This window comes from Mirounga leonina, unplaced genomic scaffold (assembly GCF_011800145.1).
Source record: "Mirounga leonina isolate KUSES-001 unplaced genomic scaffold, KU_Mleo_1.0 Mir_53, whole genome shotgun sequence".
Taxonomy (NCBI): Eukaryota; Metazoa; Chordata; class Mammalia; order Carnivora; family Phocidae; genus Mirounga; species Mirounga leonina.
Genome location: NW_023270807.1, coordinates 85296405 through 85310101, shown reverse-complemented (window position 1 = coordinate 85310101; position 13697 = coordinate 85296405). Strand labels below are relative to the sequence as shown.

At 40.9% G+C, this 13697-nt stretch overlaps 1 protein-coding gene and 4 non-coding genes across 5 annotated transcripts; all 5 read right to left on the bottom strand.

The window, feature by feature from the left end:
• Window positions 1-234: 234 nt before the first annotated feature.
• On the bottom strand, window positions 235-341 carry LOC118001701. The gene has a single exon (XR_004676809.1). It is a non-coding gene; the product is annotated as a U6 spliceosomal RNA (small nuclear RNA).
• A 4679-nt stretch (window positions 342-5020) lies between these two features.
• Window positions 5021-7740, bottom strand: RPS12 (ribosomal protein S12). The gene is made up of 6 exons (XM_034990680.1): window positions 7681-7740; window positions 7516-7566; window positions 7213-7329; window positions 6067-6169; window positions 5523-5624; window positions 5021-5108 (listed from the first exon to the last, which is right to left on the bottom strand). Exons 2-6 carry the CDS (start codon window positions 7527-7529, stop codon window positions 5046-5048), a joined length of 399 nt encoding a protein of 132 aa, XP_034846571.1. The 5' UTR covers window positions 7530-7566; window positions 7681-7740; the 3' UTR covers window positions 5021-5045.
• LOC118001717 lies at window positions 5228-5357 on the bottom strand. The gene has a single exon (XR_004676821.1). It is a non-coding gene; the product is annotated as a small nucleolar RNA SNORA33 (small nucleolar RNA).
• On the bottom strand, window positions 5714-5790 carry LOC118001719. Its single transcript, XR_004676823.1, has one exon. It is a non-coding gene; the product is annotated as a small nucleolar RNA SNORD100 (small nucleolar RNA).
• Window positions 6923-6995, bottom strand: LOC118001711. Its single transcript, XR_004676815.1, has one exon. It is a non-coding gene; the product is annotated as a small nucleolar RNA SNORD101 (small nucleolar RNA).
• Window positions 7741-13697: the final 5957 nt, after the last annotated feature.

Below are 13697 nucleotides of genomic sequence, written 5' to 3'. Positions count from 1 at the left end.
AACCTTTTTCTCTAGGAATGTGTTGCAGAGTTTCAATGTCTTAGTTGTATATAGAATAACCACAGTCACCTCTACTGACAGCCTCCTGGCACATAATGAAACCACCTCACCAGCTTGGGATCCTGGATTCGGCAATATCAGGGGGAAAAAAAAAATGCAGCTAGAAGTAGTAAACTAAAGCCCATTAATCTTACTTCCTGGTGGGAGGAGAAGCTTTTCCTACGGGGAGCCTGCTGTAGTTAGTGCTGCTTCACGAATCTGCATGGCATTCTTGCGCAGCGGCCACGCTCATCTTTTCTGCATTGCTCCAATTTTAGTGTATGTGCTGTGGGAGGGAGAACTGTATTAGTGCTTGTTTTGGGATAGGTCCCTCACCAGGTACCAGCTTCTTACTGCCCTCTGCTGGTTAAATCTGAGTTCAGCCTTTTTTTTTTTTTTTCTTTTTAAGATTTTATTTATTAGAGAGCTAGCGAGAGCAGGAACACAAGCACACAAGCAGGGGGAGCGGGAGAGGGAGAAGTAGGCTTCCCGCCAAGCAGGGAGCCCATGAGGGGCTCAATCCCAGGAGCCTGGGATCATGACCTGAGCTGAAGGCAAAGGCTCAACAACTGAGCCACCCAGGTGCCCGGAGTTCAGCCTTTTTAAACTTGTGTTTTAACCAACTGCTATTTTTTTTAAGATTATTTATTTTTTGACAGAGAGAGCAAGAGAGGGAACACAAGCAGGAGGAGTGGGAGAGGGAGAAGCAGGCTTCCCACCGAGCAGGGGCCCGATGTGGGGCTCGATCCCAGGACCCTGGGATCATGACCTGAGCTGAAGGCAGACGCTTAACTGAGCCACCCAGGCACCCCAACCAACTGCTATTTTAGTAGGCAAGTAAATAAATGCACTTGTTCACAAAACATTATTTTTTTTAATTTTTATATTAGTAGTACTTAATATTAACCCAAAGAGAGCCCTATACCATTATCTCGTTTCTTTAAATGTTTTCTTACTACAAAAGCAATACAGGTTGAAGAAAAAATAAGCAAAAGGTAAACCAAAAAACCCACCTTTTCAGAAACCACTAAAACCTTGATGTATATCCTTATATTTTTTTTACAAAATATGGTCCTATTGTACATTTTGAATATTGCTTTAAAAGTATATGAACAAATGTCCTTCATATTGTCCGTTTTTTAGGCACCATAATATCCCATTATGTAATTGTACATTTTAATCATTCTCCTACTTTAATGCTAAAAAAAGTATATTCTCATAGCCCTGTGATATATTAATAGCTATAATCATGCTTTCCCTTGCAATCCGTCAATAAATGTGTGCTCTTAACTAAGGGCATTCTGAATTGATGCTGTACAATTTTTTTCCTTTATCATCAAAAACTGAGTAGTTAACAGAACCTCTTGGATTGGCAGGGCCATGGGATGATCACCACTGTCTCCACCTTCACATATTTCACAACCCAGTTTAGTTCATAAAGAGACTTGAAAGAGATTTTCTACCTATAGAAGTACTTCTCTCTCTCCTCTTCGGCACTTTCCCTGTCCAAACCTAATTTGCTGCGGAAACCAATTTAGGAATGCAGTGATGATGGTGACTATGGAGTCAAAGAACAAAAGCAGAGGGATACTCTTAAGGAATGCTTCATGCAAACCAGGAAAAAGCTGAGAAAATTGCCCCTTTTGTGTAAAGAATCCTCAGGATCACCTTCCTCCCTCATTTCTAAGCCTTTCCAAGCAAAAGCCAGATTGTAATGCAACCTCAATCAGCAGACTGTGGTTAGGTAGTGCAGGGTTTAAACAGTTGACTGAAACACCTTGCTGGTGATACAGTTTGAATTTAGGTGTGCTTGTGCTATTTGAAGCATAAGCCTGTTTTTTTAAAAGGACACAAAACTTTTCCCCCTGGGGAATGAACATCAATCTGCATCCTTCTGGACACTCTGATGCATTAATATGTAGCCCAAGTCCCAAATGCCTGACCACTCTCTGGAAGATTATCTTCAACTTTGACCTCCATCACCCCTCTGCCCCCAGCACCTGGCAACCAGCAAGGAGTCACACTTCACCCAATAGGTTCTCTGAGAGAGCCTGGCAGCCACCATCTTGGACACCTCCTCAGCCAGGCCATGATGCCTCCATTGCTCTTGCCGGAACTTAACTGCCTGAAAGTTCTTGCTTGTGAATTGAGCTTTCTGAGGACTGGGAAGACAACGCCTTTGCCCTCTCAGCCCGTCCTATCATCCGCATGGAGTGATGAAAGCTGTGATCCTATTTCCCTTCCTTGGCTAAATATCCTCACCTTCCTTCTCTGTGGGTCTCAGGAGTACATCAAGAGGCATTAAAAGCTTATTTGAACATATCCCTTGAACCATCTAAAACTCTGCCTACACAATGGTTCCGTTGCCTCTATAACCCAGTTAAAAATGAACGAATTCCTGTTTTTAACAGACACCAACTTAATACACCCGTCATTATTCCACTATGGATGTCCTGGGTTTTTTTTTTTAAAAAAAGCATTTAAAGTGGCTTACCAAAAACACATGTAACAAATTTTAATAAAACCAGGACCAAGCAAAAATTTACAAAGTAATAATAGAGTTAAGGACAAAGAAAATAGAGTATTTGGCTTGGAGGCTTCTTACAGCCAAAGTGAACAGGAATGCCCAAGTCTCACTGACCATAGGAGCAAGAAAACAGTATAGTATTTGGCTCAGGTATGTTTGGGTCCATGAGGGAAGTCCTCAATGAGTGCACAGAGCAACTGGTTTCACAAAACTATCATTTTCCCAGTAAAAAAGGACACCTGCTTCGGCCTTAGCACTTTAGCATGGATGAGCTGCCTTGTGAATCCCACATAAGCTATACAGACCAATCACAATCTTAAGGTTGAAGTTACCATTCGAACTGGGTTTTGAAAGATAAGTAGACTGCCAGAGAAAATTGCAGTTCAGGCAGAATGAGCTCAGAGAGCTACCATGAAAGCAGCGTGGATGCTAAGTCAAAGTGAGCAGTCACTCAACAGCGTTAAAGTTAGTTGAACAGCTACTGCAGTCAACGAAGTCTGTGATGGCTACACAACATAAAGAGGCAGGAGCAGAGGACGCCTGACGTCTCCGCCTTGAAAACTGGTAAATGCTTGGTGCAAAGCCTGATACACTAGATACTCAGTAACTACTTACTTCTGACGGACCACATTTTATGATCAAGTTCAGTTTAAGGTACACAAAAGTTGAGGTACAAGTGAGTGTTCACAGGGTGCTCCCTAGTGCACAACATTTGTCTAGAATGGACCAAAACTAAAACAGAACTCAGATTTAGAAAAAAGGAATCCAGGGCAGAAGCTACAGGAAAGGTCCCAGGAAGGCTGCACCGAAGTAAATAGGGCCACAGCAGAACTGTAGTTCTAGTGCAAAGGGATAAGGGACCAAAGAGGAAGTGTGGCATAGTGTTCAAGTATGGACAGAAGTTACTCTAGGAAATGCAAGAGGGCAAGAGAAAAAGGCTGTGAAGTTATTGAATTTGACCATAAAGGTCTTGGTGACCACACTGACATTTAAGAGGACAAAAGCCAAAATAACAAAAGCAAATGAGGATAGAAACCATCTTTAGTATTTTGAGGACCAGCCACAGCAATGAGTAGGCTTTCCACCTGAGGGGTCAGTGGATATGAAAATACCAAAAAATAACCAATGCTATTTAAGTCAAGGTGGAAGGTTAATATTCAGTTCGGCTTCGGTTTTCCCAAAACACTAATCTCAAAAGAAGCCTGAGTGAAAAAATGGAAATGCAGTGTTGTACTCCGCCATCCTCCCTAGCACGAGCTACAGAATTCCCAAACTGTCAAACCTAAGACAATGTTAGAAGAGAGGGTCTTGGCTACTGCATCAACAGCTCAAACAGTGCCACATACACTAGGACTCAACTGTTTGCTTCATAGATGTTGATATAAACCAGATTTCAAAGCAAATAGAAGTCCTTTCCTTAGAAATGCCAGATAGCTTGGGTTTACATTTAATGGTAGCAGATGGACCCCAGGGTACACTATCTAAGGACACTATCCTTAAGGCTTTATGAACTACATTAGCTTTAGGGCTTTTGAGGCCATTCACTCCACAGTAGGTACAAGAGCAGCCTGTAGTGATACTAGAGGTTGCTACATTATCTAAAAGGTTGCTACATTACCTAAAGGCAAGCTTTAGAAAAGGCTTAAACCTATAAATTCCCAACATACAAAAAAAAAAATACAAGTGAGCATTCAAAACCAGATCTGGCTCCCATTTAGCTTCATGTGCCCCCATAACTATACAGCAGTACTAGGAAACTAGGTAGAGAAATTCAAAGTATCCCCTAGCTCCAGCAATTTAGCGAGGATTTGGACTGTAACATTTCCATTAATCCTAATTCATGCTTGCACCAATTTGGCCCAGGCCTGAAATACATGGGTCATCACTGACTCTCCCTATGGAGATTGAGACTTGAGTATACTGAAGCATATCCTGCTTCCGCACTTAACACTTAAGTAACACCAAGGGTTAACAAAAGCCACGGACACGCTGACCTTTTCCAATGGGTACATCCATATGCACTTCTGGGTATCCTGTGTGTCCCACAGCCTAAATGCAAACCTGACCACCTTTGTACTTTTCTTTGATCAACTTGTTCAGCTTTTTCAACCTGCCATCAAGCTGCAGGATTACAAAGTTAACACCCACACCATGACTAGCCTTGGCCCATTTCTCCAGGTCCTAGGGCTGTCTAGTCTTCATTGTGACCAATAGCACACGTAAGAAATGCTGGCTGTCAATCACTATAAGGCTATCCTTACTTAGGTCATCCTGTTTTCAGTTGCTAACACTTTAGTCACTGACCCATTAGAGTAGGCTTTCATTTAGAAACCAGGAGGAGACAAATAGGTTTCCAGTTATTTTGCTAATTCTACAACGATTATCTTTTCTCTGTTGCTAACAGGGACCTTATTCTATTGCTCCAAATTAAAAAAAAAAAAAAAAAAACAGGTGTGGAACAAGAACCAAGTTTATTTGTTCATTTCTTGCACTTGAAGTATTCCTCGATGACATCCTTCGCCTGAGACTCTTTGCCATAGTCCTAAAAAATAATTTAAAAAGATTTTAAATTAACATTTACAAACTCTACCAAGTTGTTAGCACTAGTTATATTGAAGCTTTACAAAATTGTCTTATGAAAGTGTTTCCATCATTAAAATTTCTTATAGCCATTTTCAGGGACCTTAAGGACTTCAAGGTCTTTAAGGCTCGTAACATGGCATTCCTATTGCCAGCGTTTTCTCAATTTCTGCAGAAACACATTCAAGTAAGCAGATTAATTGGCTGGCTTAATTACAGCCTATTCTCCTCTACTCAAAGGCAGAAAAGGAGATTTTCAAATGTTGAAAATCACACATTTCTTAGGACATTCCCAACTTTCTGAAAAATCAGAATTCTGCACAGAATTATGCAGCTCCCAACACAACTTTCATCCCAGAAATAAATACTGACTTACCTTAACCACCACACAACTGCAACCAACCACTTTACGGGGTTTTCCCTCTCGGTCAATTTTACAGAGGCCTACCCATTCCCCTAGTTTCTTGTTGTCATCAACCTATTGAGATGAATTAAGAAAAAAAGAAACAAAAATCACCACATTAGCAAACATTAATGCTACTGACAATAAATCAGACCGAAAAGGTAGCTGTAATCAGATAGGGTGACATGGCAGTTTCCTCATGGCAATTCAGTAGAGGGAGCCAGTTGTCATCATGTACAGCCCCAAGATCACCTAAAAGCACTCTACCTCACCTCTGTTCTATACCAACACCAAAATTAGCAATTAGTTCTGCAGGAATAGAACATTTCTGTTACTAGCTTTACAGTCCAAGAATACAAGTCTACGTGATGTTTTTCACACCACCAGAAAGCAAAATTTACTGATCTTTACAAAATTTACTGATCAGATAAAACCACATTAATCAAGACATAACCCTAACTGGCTCAATTTTCATTCAGCTAAAGCATCTCTTAATTCAGATAAATAGGTAACTTACCTTGATTAGGTTGATTTGGTGTTCAGCACAAAGGGCCTCCACCAACTTGACATACATAGGCTCATCACAGTTGGATGCAAGCACACAAAGATGGGCCTGGCGCCTGAAACGCAAAATCCAGTATAAGCTAAAACTCAGGTCTGAATCTACTACTCTCGGAACTTTTACAAGGGATTTATCTTTGCAATCACTGGCAAAACACAAGCAACACCCCACTGGAGAATACATTGCTTCAGTTTGAGGAACCTGTTAAAGAGCACAGATCCACTCATCGACAAAATCAAGCCTCCAGTAACTCCCCAAAATACTGAATTTATATAGAATTAGTTACCAATTTGTGGGCAAAGCAGTATCATGCTTTCTTGCAAGCCACTTAAAACACGTTTAGAAGCTATCGTGTGAAACACAAACTACCACTATCAAGAGTTGTTACCCAGAAATTAGTATGTGCAGCACTGCTATTGCACAAATAGTGCAGGGGACACGTCAGGACCTGAAGGATTTCCAACAAGAGCGCTACTCTCGGTGGATTCAAGTGGCTAGTCTACACCAAAATGAGTTAAATGAACTTAAATTTACTGTCTAACAAATTCTTAAAGTGCACTAAAATTCAGCTTAAATAGTTAACACGTGCAGTTACTTTGCCCATACAGCCAGCCCAAGAACTAAACAGATGTATTTACAAATGCTCCATATTTTTTATTTCTACAGCTACTACTTTCTCATTTGAAAGTCCAGGTGCTTCTGCAACATTAGCTTGAAATTCCCTAGTTTAATATGATGGCTCGATTTTTGTAAACTGCCAAATGAGGGTTCTTATCTGTCCTTTAAACGAAATTAGCCCCACAACGTACAGGTTTGTCAGACTGTTATGTTTCACTCATAAAAAGAGTGAAGGGGTATCCGACAATTTAAGTCATCATTCAAACACTGTAGTTAAAAAAATCAAATACTCATTCCCATTCCAAACAGAAACCCACCAACTTCGTGGGCTACATAGATCTGAGTTCTGATACCTTTTCCTAGGTTTCCTGTAGGACGGATGCCATTCAGAACTTTTGTGCTAACACCATGAACTTCACGCTTTCTTGGTTGCAGTTTTGTTCCGGTTCCAACAACCCACAGTATTGAGACTGATACACGTACTTGTCTAAGGCTTTGGCAGCTTCGCGAATTCCACGTGCTAGGCCATCGTGGATGAGGGCGGTCTTCAGCACCTCTTGTAAAGCAGTATTAACGTCCATTACACCTCCAGCAGCAATGCTGAAATGCAGCAAATCAAGTGAAAACCACCAGTAAATTCCCCACACAACACTTAAGACCCTGGACTCAATAATCATAGGAGATACACCAGGTGCCGTCCGTTAAGGCGCCGCGGCCTACTCTGACCCCGCACCGCCCGCTCACTGTCCACGCCCTCCCCGCACCAGACCCCCACCCTCGGCTCACCCTTCCTCGGCCATGGCGGTGGATTACGAGTGTAGCCGAATCTTGACTGCACTGTAACACAAAAACAAAGAGAAACCAGTCGGCTAAAAGAGCTCAGCCAAGAACCAATCCCCGCCAAAAGCGACAAACGCACCACAACTACGACCCCAACCTCGTTCAACTCACCGCGACCTTCCGCCTCCGCACCACTCGGCGGCGGCAGGGAAAGAGGTCGTACGCGTCCGCATGACGGTATTTAAGGGCTTCCCAGGACCCCTGTGCGCATGTGCACTCCTTTTCATGAAAGAGGTGGCTCTGGTGGTGCCGGGCCTCAAGAATTTCTGTTTCCGGATAGAGGCGGTTCTGAGACAAGAGTATTCCTAGTCTTCTGACTCTGCACTGCTGGTTATTGACACGCGCAACAGGCACCAACGCGGGCAGCCTCACACCACCCTTCCCCGCCGGAGGCGTGGTCTACGGAGGCCCAGAAAGCTCGTTCTACGGAGCGCGAGAGGGGCCAAGCGCGTTTGCGCTGTCTTGTTAGCTCTCTGGCCCTTCATTTCCTCGCTAAGTCAGTTTTAACTTTTGTCACACTACCTTGTAATTTTTTGTCGACCTCACTAATTGGGCCTTCCTGCATGGCACGCTCTCCCTTCGCTTCTAAGTCTCTCTAAATGTCTGCGAATGTGTCGTTTTGTGGGTGATCCACGTTTGTTGTGAAACGAAAGCCAGCACGTTTTCAATACTAAGCACATGGTAAATTCCACTTTACCGGCGATGTGTTAGTAGAGTGGAACCTTAGGTGGTTCGTTACGGTTTCTAAATGTAGTTGGTTCTAAATGAAATTTTTTCTTTTTTTTTTAACGCTAGATTGTCTCCTAAATTCGTAATCCCGTGCAAATCGGGATTCAATAGGTGCATTAAAAACGCCTTCAATGTGCCAGACACAGGAACTGGGTCCGGAATAATAGTGATGAGAACGTGGTCTTTGAGAAATCCGGAATTAATTTGGCCATGCAGGACTGGCGGAGTTAGACGTGGAATCTGAGGACCCTAGGAACTCTTACTACCAGAAGCAGCCTTTTGAATTTTGCATTTACTGGCCATTCTCCTACGCCCATTTCAAAACGCAAATATATGAAATACGGCCGCGTATTCTCAGCACAGTCTCTCTTTTTTTTTTAACTTCCTCTCCTGACAAGTCTCCAAGCCAGTCAGCAATTAGGCTTTTGATAAGTGCCGGTACCGTGGATAAAGTGAGACGAGTGCTGTGAGAAAACAGAAATGAGTAACATGAGTGCGGGGCAGAACTAACCAGAACAACAGAGATATACTGGAATTTTAGTAAATTTATATAGATCATTTTTACCTTTTTGAATGCTTACAGATTTTCGTTTTTAAAGTGTTGAGCTGTTTCTATTCGTAATTCATCCTAAAAGGCTGCTCACTTATTTGTTGATTTAATTACCTATTGAACATTTGCTTAAAAAAAAAAACTACGGAGTTTATAAGAATGAGATTTATTTCTGCCGCTCTCACAGATTGTAGTAGGATTAAGATTCGAACCAAAGATTAGAATACCTAAACGCCACAGGGAAGGTACAAAGTGGCATGGGGGTTTGAGAGTGGGGATGATGTGGAAAGATAAAGGTGAATTTGAGTCTGTGGCAACATTTGAAATGGGAAAACAACAACAAATGAAAGGGTTCCAAAGAGGGAGCATGAGAGAAAAAGAGAGGGTATTCTAAGAGAAGGAGAGAGTGAGGCAAAGGCACAGATGCCTCCTTTGCTTTCTTGGAAGTTATCACACCACCCTTGTATTTTCAAAAGAGAATGTGGTAGTTTCAGCAATTTCTAATTATCTAAAGTTAATAAAATTTAATGTGCTAAGCATTAGATTTCATATCCGATTTCTCCGTGCCCTCCCAAAACAAATCTTAGAGAGAAGGCAGAGAATTTGGTAAAAACTCAAGAAACATAAAAGGGGATAATAATTTGCAAACAATGTATTTATACAGAGAGAAAACAATTAAGTACCTTTTAGCTTGTGTTGTTGATTTCTGTCTTCTAGCAGCTGGTAGTCTTATGTAGATTCAACTATCATGGGCCTATGCCTTAATATTTCACCTTATGAATACCTTTTCTATCAGTTGTAACCCTCTTTCCTTAGAATCAGACCAATTTTTTTTTTTTTTTTTTTTTTTTTTTGCAGTTCTAGTATATAGCTGTTTTTAATCCTAGGAATGAACTTAAAGGACACAGTGGTGATTCAAGGATTCTTTAATATAAATTTTCTTAGTTCACTTGCTTAAGGTTACCTCCTCTCAAATTTAGATATTGCCAAAGGTGGAAGACAATACTACAGAGACTAAAGGCCAGAGTCACTCTTATACCAGCAGATTATAATACTTATAAAAAGTACACAAATAAGCATCTGAAATACCCATGAAAGGTAAATTCTAAAGTTTGTTTTAGGAACAAAAAAATAATAGTAAGTGATTTTGCTTAGCACTTTCTATGTGCCAACTAATGTGCTAAATTATTATGTTTTCTCCCTTGATTGTCCTTGAGACCCTACATGGTAGTGGTGGTATTAGCCTCCTTTAACAAAGGAAGGAAATAAGCTTAGAGAGTTGCTCAAGCTCACACAGCTAGTAAATGCAGACACTGGTATTTGAGCCCAATGGACTTCAAAAGCTCATGCTTCCAACCCCTCATCCATTTGAATGATTGCCCAAATGTGGATGATCACAGAATTCAATAACTCTTCACATCTGAAGTTGGGAACAATGCAACTGGTTCTACTTCATTGTGCTAAAAAGCTGGATAGATGGAGAAAGGGAATATTGCAGTGTTGGGCAGAAAAAGAGAACAGTAGAAATTTGCATTCCTGATCTTAGTAGATATTTTATTAGTTTGCTACAGTTGCCACAACAAAGTATCAAAACCTGGGTGACTTAAACAATAGAAAGTTATTATCTCACAGTTCTGAAGGCCAGTAGTCTGAAATCATGGTGTCTGCATGGCTGGTTCCTTCTAAGGCTGTGAGGGGGAATCTGCTCATTCCTGACTCCTAAATTCTGGAGGTTTGCCAGAAATCTTGGTGTTCCTTGGCTGTGGCAGCATAATTCCATCTTCACATGATATTCTCCCTGTCTTTGTCCAATTTTTTTTAATAGGGATACTAGTTACCTTTTTTTTAAAGATTTTATTTATTAACTTATTTGAGAGAGAGAGAGAGCGCGAGTGAGAGAGAGCACAATGGGGGAGGGGGGGCAGAGGAAGAGGGAGAAGCAGACTGCTGGCTGAACAGGGAGGCTGCTGAGGGGATCTGAGATCATGACCAGAGCAGAAGGCAGATGCTTAACCAACTGAGCGCCGCAGGTGCCCCAAGGATACTAGTTACCTTGTATTAAGGGCCCACCCTACTCTGTTATGACCTCATCTTAACTAATTACGTTTAAAACCCTCCAAATAGGGTCTTGATATCTGGTGTTGGTGGACTTGAACACATGTATTTCAGGGAAACACAATTCACCCTATAACAGATGTTAGAAGAAGAGATATAGGACAGATTAAGTGATAGAAAAGATCTTTGAGTTAAACTACCGTAAACTAACTTGGAAGATCAGAGCTGGGAAGAGAAGCTGGGTCAGGGCCCATTAAAGATTTTATATCTTGGAGTGATGGGGACCAGCTGAGCTGAGTTCAAATTTCAGCTCACTCTGTGGCCTTGGGCAAATTACTTTTCTGAGCCAGCAAAATCCTGGTAATACTATAAAATTTTGTGAAGATTAAATGGGATGGTTGTTTAAAGTGTTTACCACTGTGCCTGTGGACGTAGTTATTTATCTTATAGAGAACTTCATATAAAAATATATGGAGGGGCGCCTGGGTGGCTCAGTCATTAAGCATCTGCCTCCGGCTCAGGTCATGATCCCAGGGTCCCCCTTGTTGGGCTCCTTGCTCAGTGGGGAGGCTGCTTCTCCCTCTCCCTTTGCCGCTCCCCCTGCTTGTGCTCTCTCTCTCTCTCTCTGTCAAATAAATAAATCTTTAAAAAAAAGAAAGAAAATATATGGAAAGGTTCTTAAGTATTACTTTCTCTTGCCCTAAACCACCCAGCACTTAGTACAGTGACTTGCATATTGGAATAACCAAACTAATGTGTACTGAATGAACACATCAAATTAAATAAGTTTAAAGAAGCAATTGGGTAGATGGCATACCTAAAAGAAAGCCATGTTGAAAACTATAGATAACTACAGAACTAGAGCGAGATAAATTAACATCTCTTGTGAATTAGTGGGAGGTTTTGGGCATCCCAGAAAACCACATTTAATTTGAAAACTTTTTAAATGTCCCTACTTTGGGGGATAGAAAATAAACCCAATGGGTGGAAATGGGAGCTAAGAAATAGGAGAAAACTCAGGAAATATTATCCTGCTGCAGCTCAGGATCATATAGGCCTAGTCTTGGCTTAGGTAGCATGTGGTTTTAAACATACTACAGAAAATTAGTTGTAGCTGAAGAGAGGTTTAGGCCAAAGAAGATAGAATCCTATTATATCAAGGGAAGAATCAAAGGAGAAAGAAAAGTTGGTAAGAGGGAAGAGAATGAAAAAGAAAATAAGAAACGAGATGAATAAGAATGGAATAAATTAATAAAGACACCTGGTCATAGCTTGTAAAGTTAATATGTAAGGCCTGCAACTGGAAAACCTAGTTTATTAGAGGTGAAATGGTTATAGGAGAGAATGGGGCTAGATGATTAAAAAGCTGAGTATGAAGCCTATGTTAACAGCTTACATATTTTGCAGGTTTGTGTGATTCTCATCTAACTTTTCGTAAGTCTTTTTTTATAAAGATTTTATTTATTTATTTGACACAGAGAGAGAGAGCACAAGCAGGGGGAGCAGAAGGCAGAGGGAGAAGCAGGCTCCCTGCTGAGCAAGGAGCCAGACGCAGGGCTCAATCCCAGGACCCTGAGATCATGACCTGAGCCGAAAGCAGCCGCTTAACTGACTGAGCCACCCAAGTGCCCCAAACTTTTCATAGGTCTTACTAAGAATGTTTGCTCTGTCCTTGTTGTTATTGCTACCAGATGCTCCCCAGAGCTCTTTGGGTGCTGTTGCTTCTTGCTACAGCACAGATTCAGAATTAGTGGGAACTAAACATACTGAGGAAGATAATTAGAGATAACGCTTAAGATATGTGAATAAACTAATTATAAACCAGCAACAAGGGTAATTTATAAATGAAAAAGAGTAGTAGCCAATAGAGCAAACTCTAAATTCACATTAAATGTATTCACTTGGGATACAAGGAGGACCTGAGTGTGTAGACCTCCAGATCCCAATGCTGCTTTCTTTAGACTAGATCTGCTGTTATCTGTGTAACATTTCTTTTGAATAATGGGTCCTGATGCTCTAAAATGTGTTCGATGGCTGCAGTTTTTATTAGAGAACCACTGGAATAAAACTAGGACGACTCTTGTCCTTAGAACTAGAGCTACATTAAAGAGAGAAAAAAGTCCTAGTCACCTAACCAGTTCTAACCCCAAACAATGAAGTTAAAGGGCAGACTGATGATTCAAGAATTCTTTATGTCGACTCCTTCCCTCTATCATTTTCTGACTCTGTAGCCTTGGTCAAAATGCTCCTAGTCTCTTCAAGTGCCTCATCTGCAAAATGTAGTGGGGAATTGAATGAGATGCTCTTAAAGACTCTTGGTTTGGACATTCTATACTATCATTTTGCAACAATAATTTTAACTTCTAGTAAATGCTGAACACTTATGCAGTCTGCTCTATTCATTTTTTGATATCATAAGACTTCAGCACATGACACTCAGTTATAGCTGATGCCAACTCTCCTGTGTATACAAGCTATAGATGATCTCTTTATTTGTAAATGACGGTTGTTGCTTTCTTATATTAGAATAAGAAAGCATGTTCATTGTAGAAGATTTGGATAATACTGTATCAATTATAGTTCTTTGCATACAACTGAATGACCTATGGCCAACATTAAAAAAAAAATGAATCTACCGATAAGCTATTAGATGGCTCAGAGAATTAAAGGGTTTGCTGAGTAATCAAGTTTGAGAAATAGTAGAAACAGGATGGTTCTAGGGATCTTGGTTATAGGAGCTATGGAAAGTCTCGTAAGGCAGTGCTTCTCAAACTGCCTGACTATATGGAGATTT

Excerpts from the sequence above, each read along its gene's own strand:
- RPS12 (XM_034990680.1), bottom strand. Across the intron at positions 6,170-7,212 it reads GCTGCCAAAGCCTTAGACAA|GCGCCAGGCCCATCTTTGTG; the intron begins GTACGTGTATCA and ends TTTGCGTTTCAG. Across the intron at positions 5,109-5,522 it reads GCAGTTGTGTGGTGGTTAAG|GACTATGGCAAAGAGTCTCA; the intron begins GTAAGTCAGTAT and ends ATTATTTTTTAG.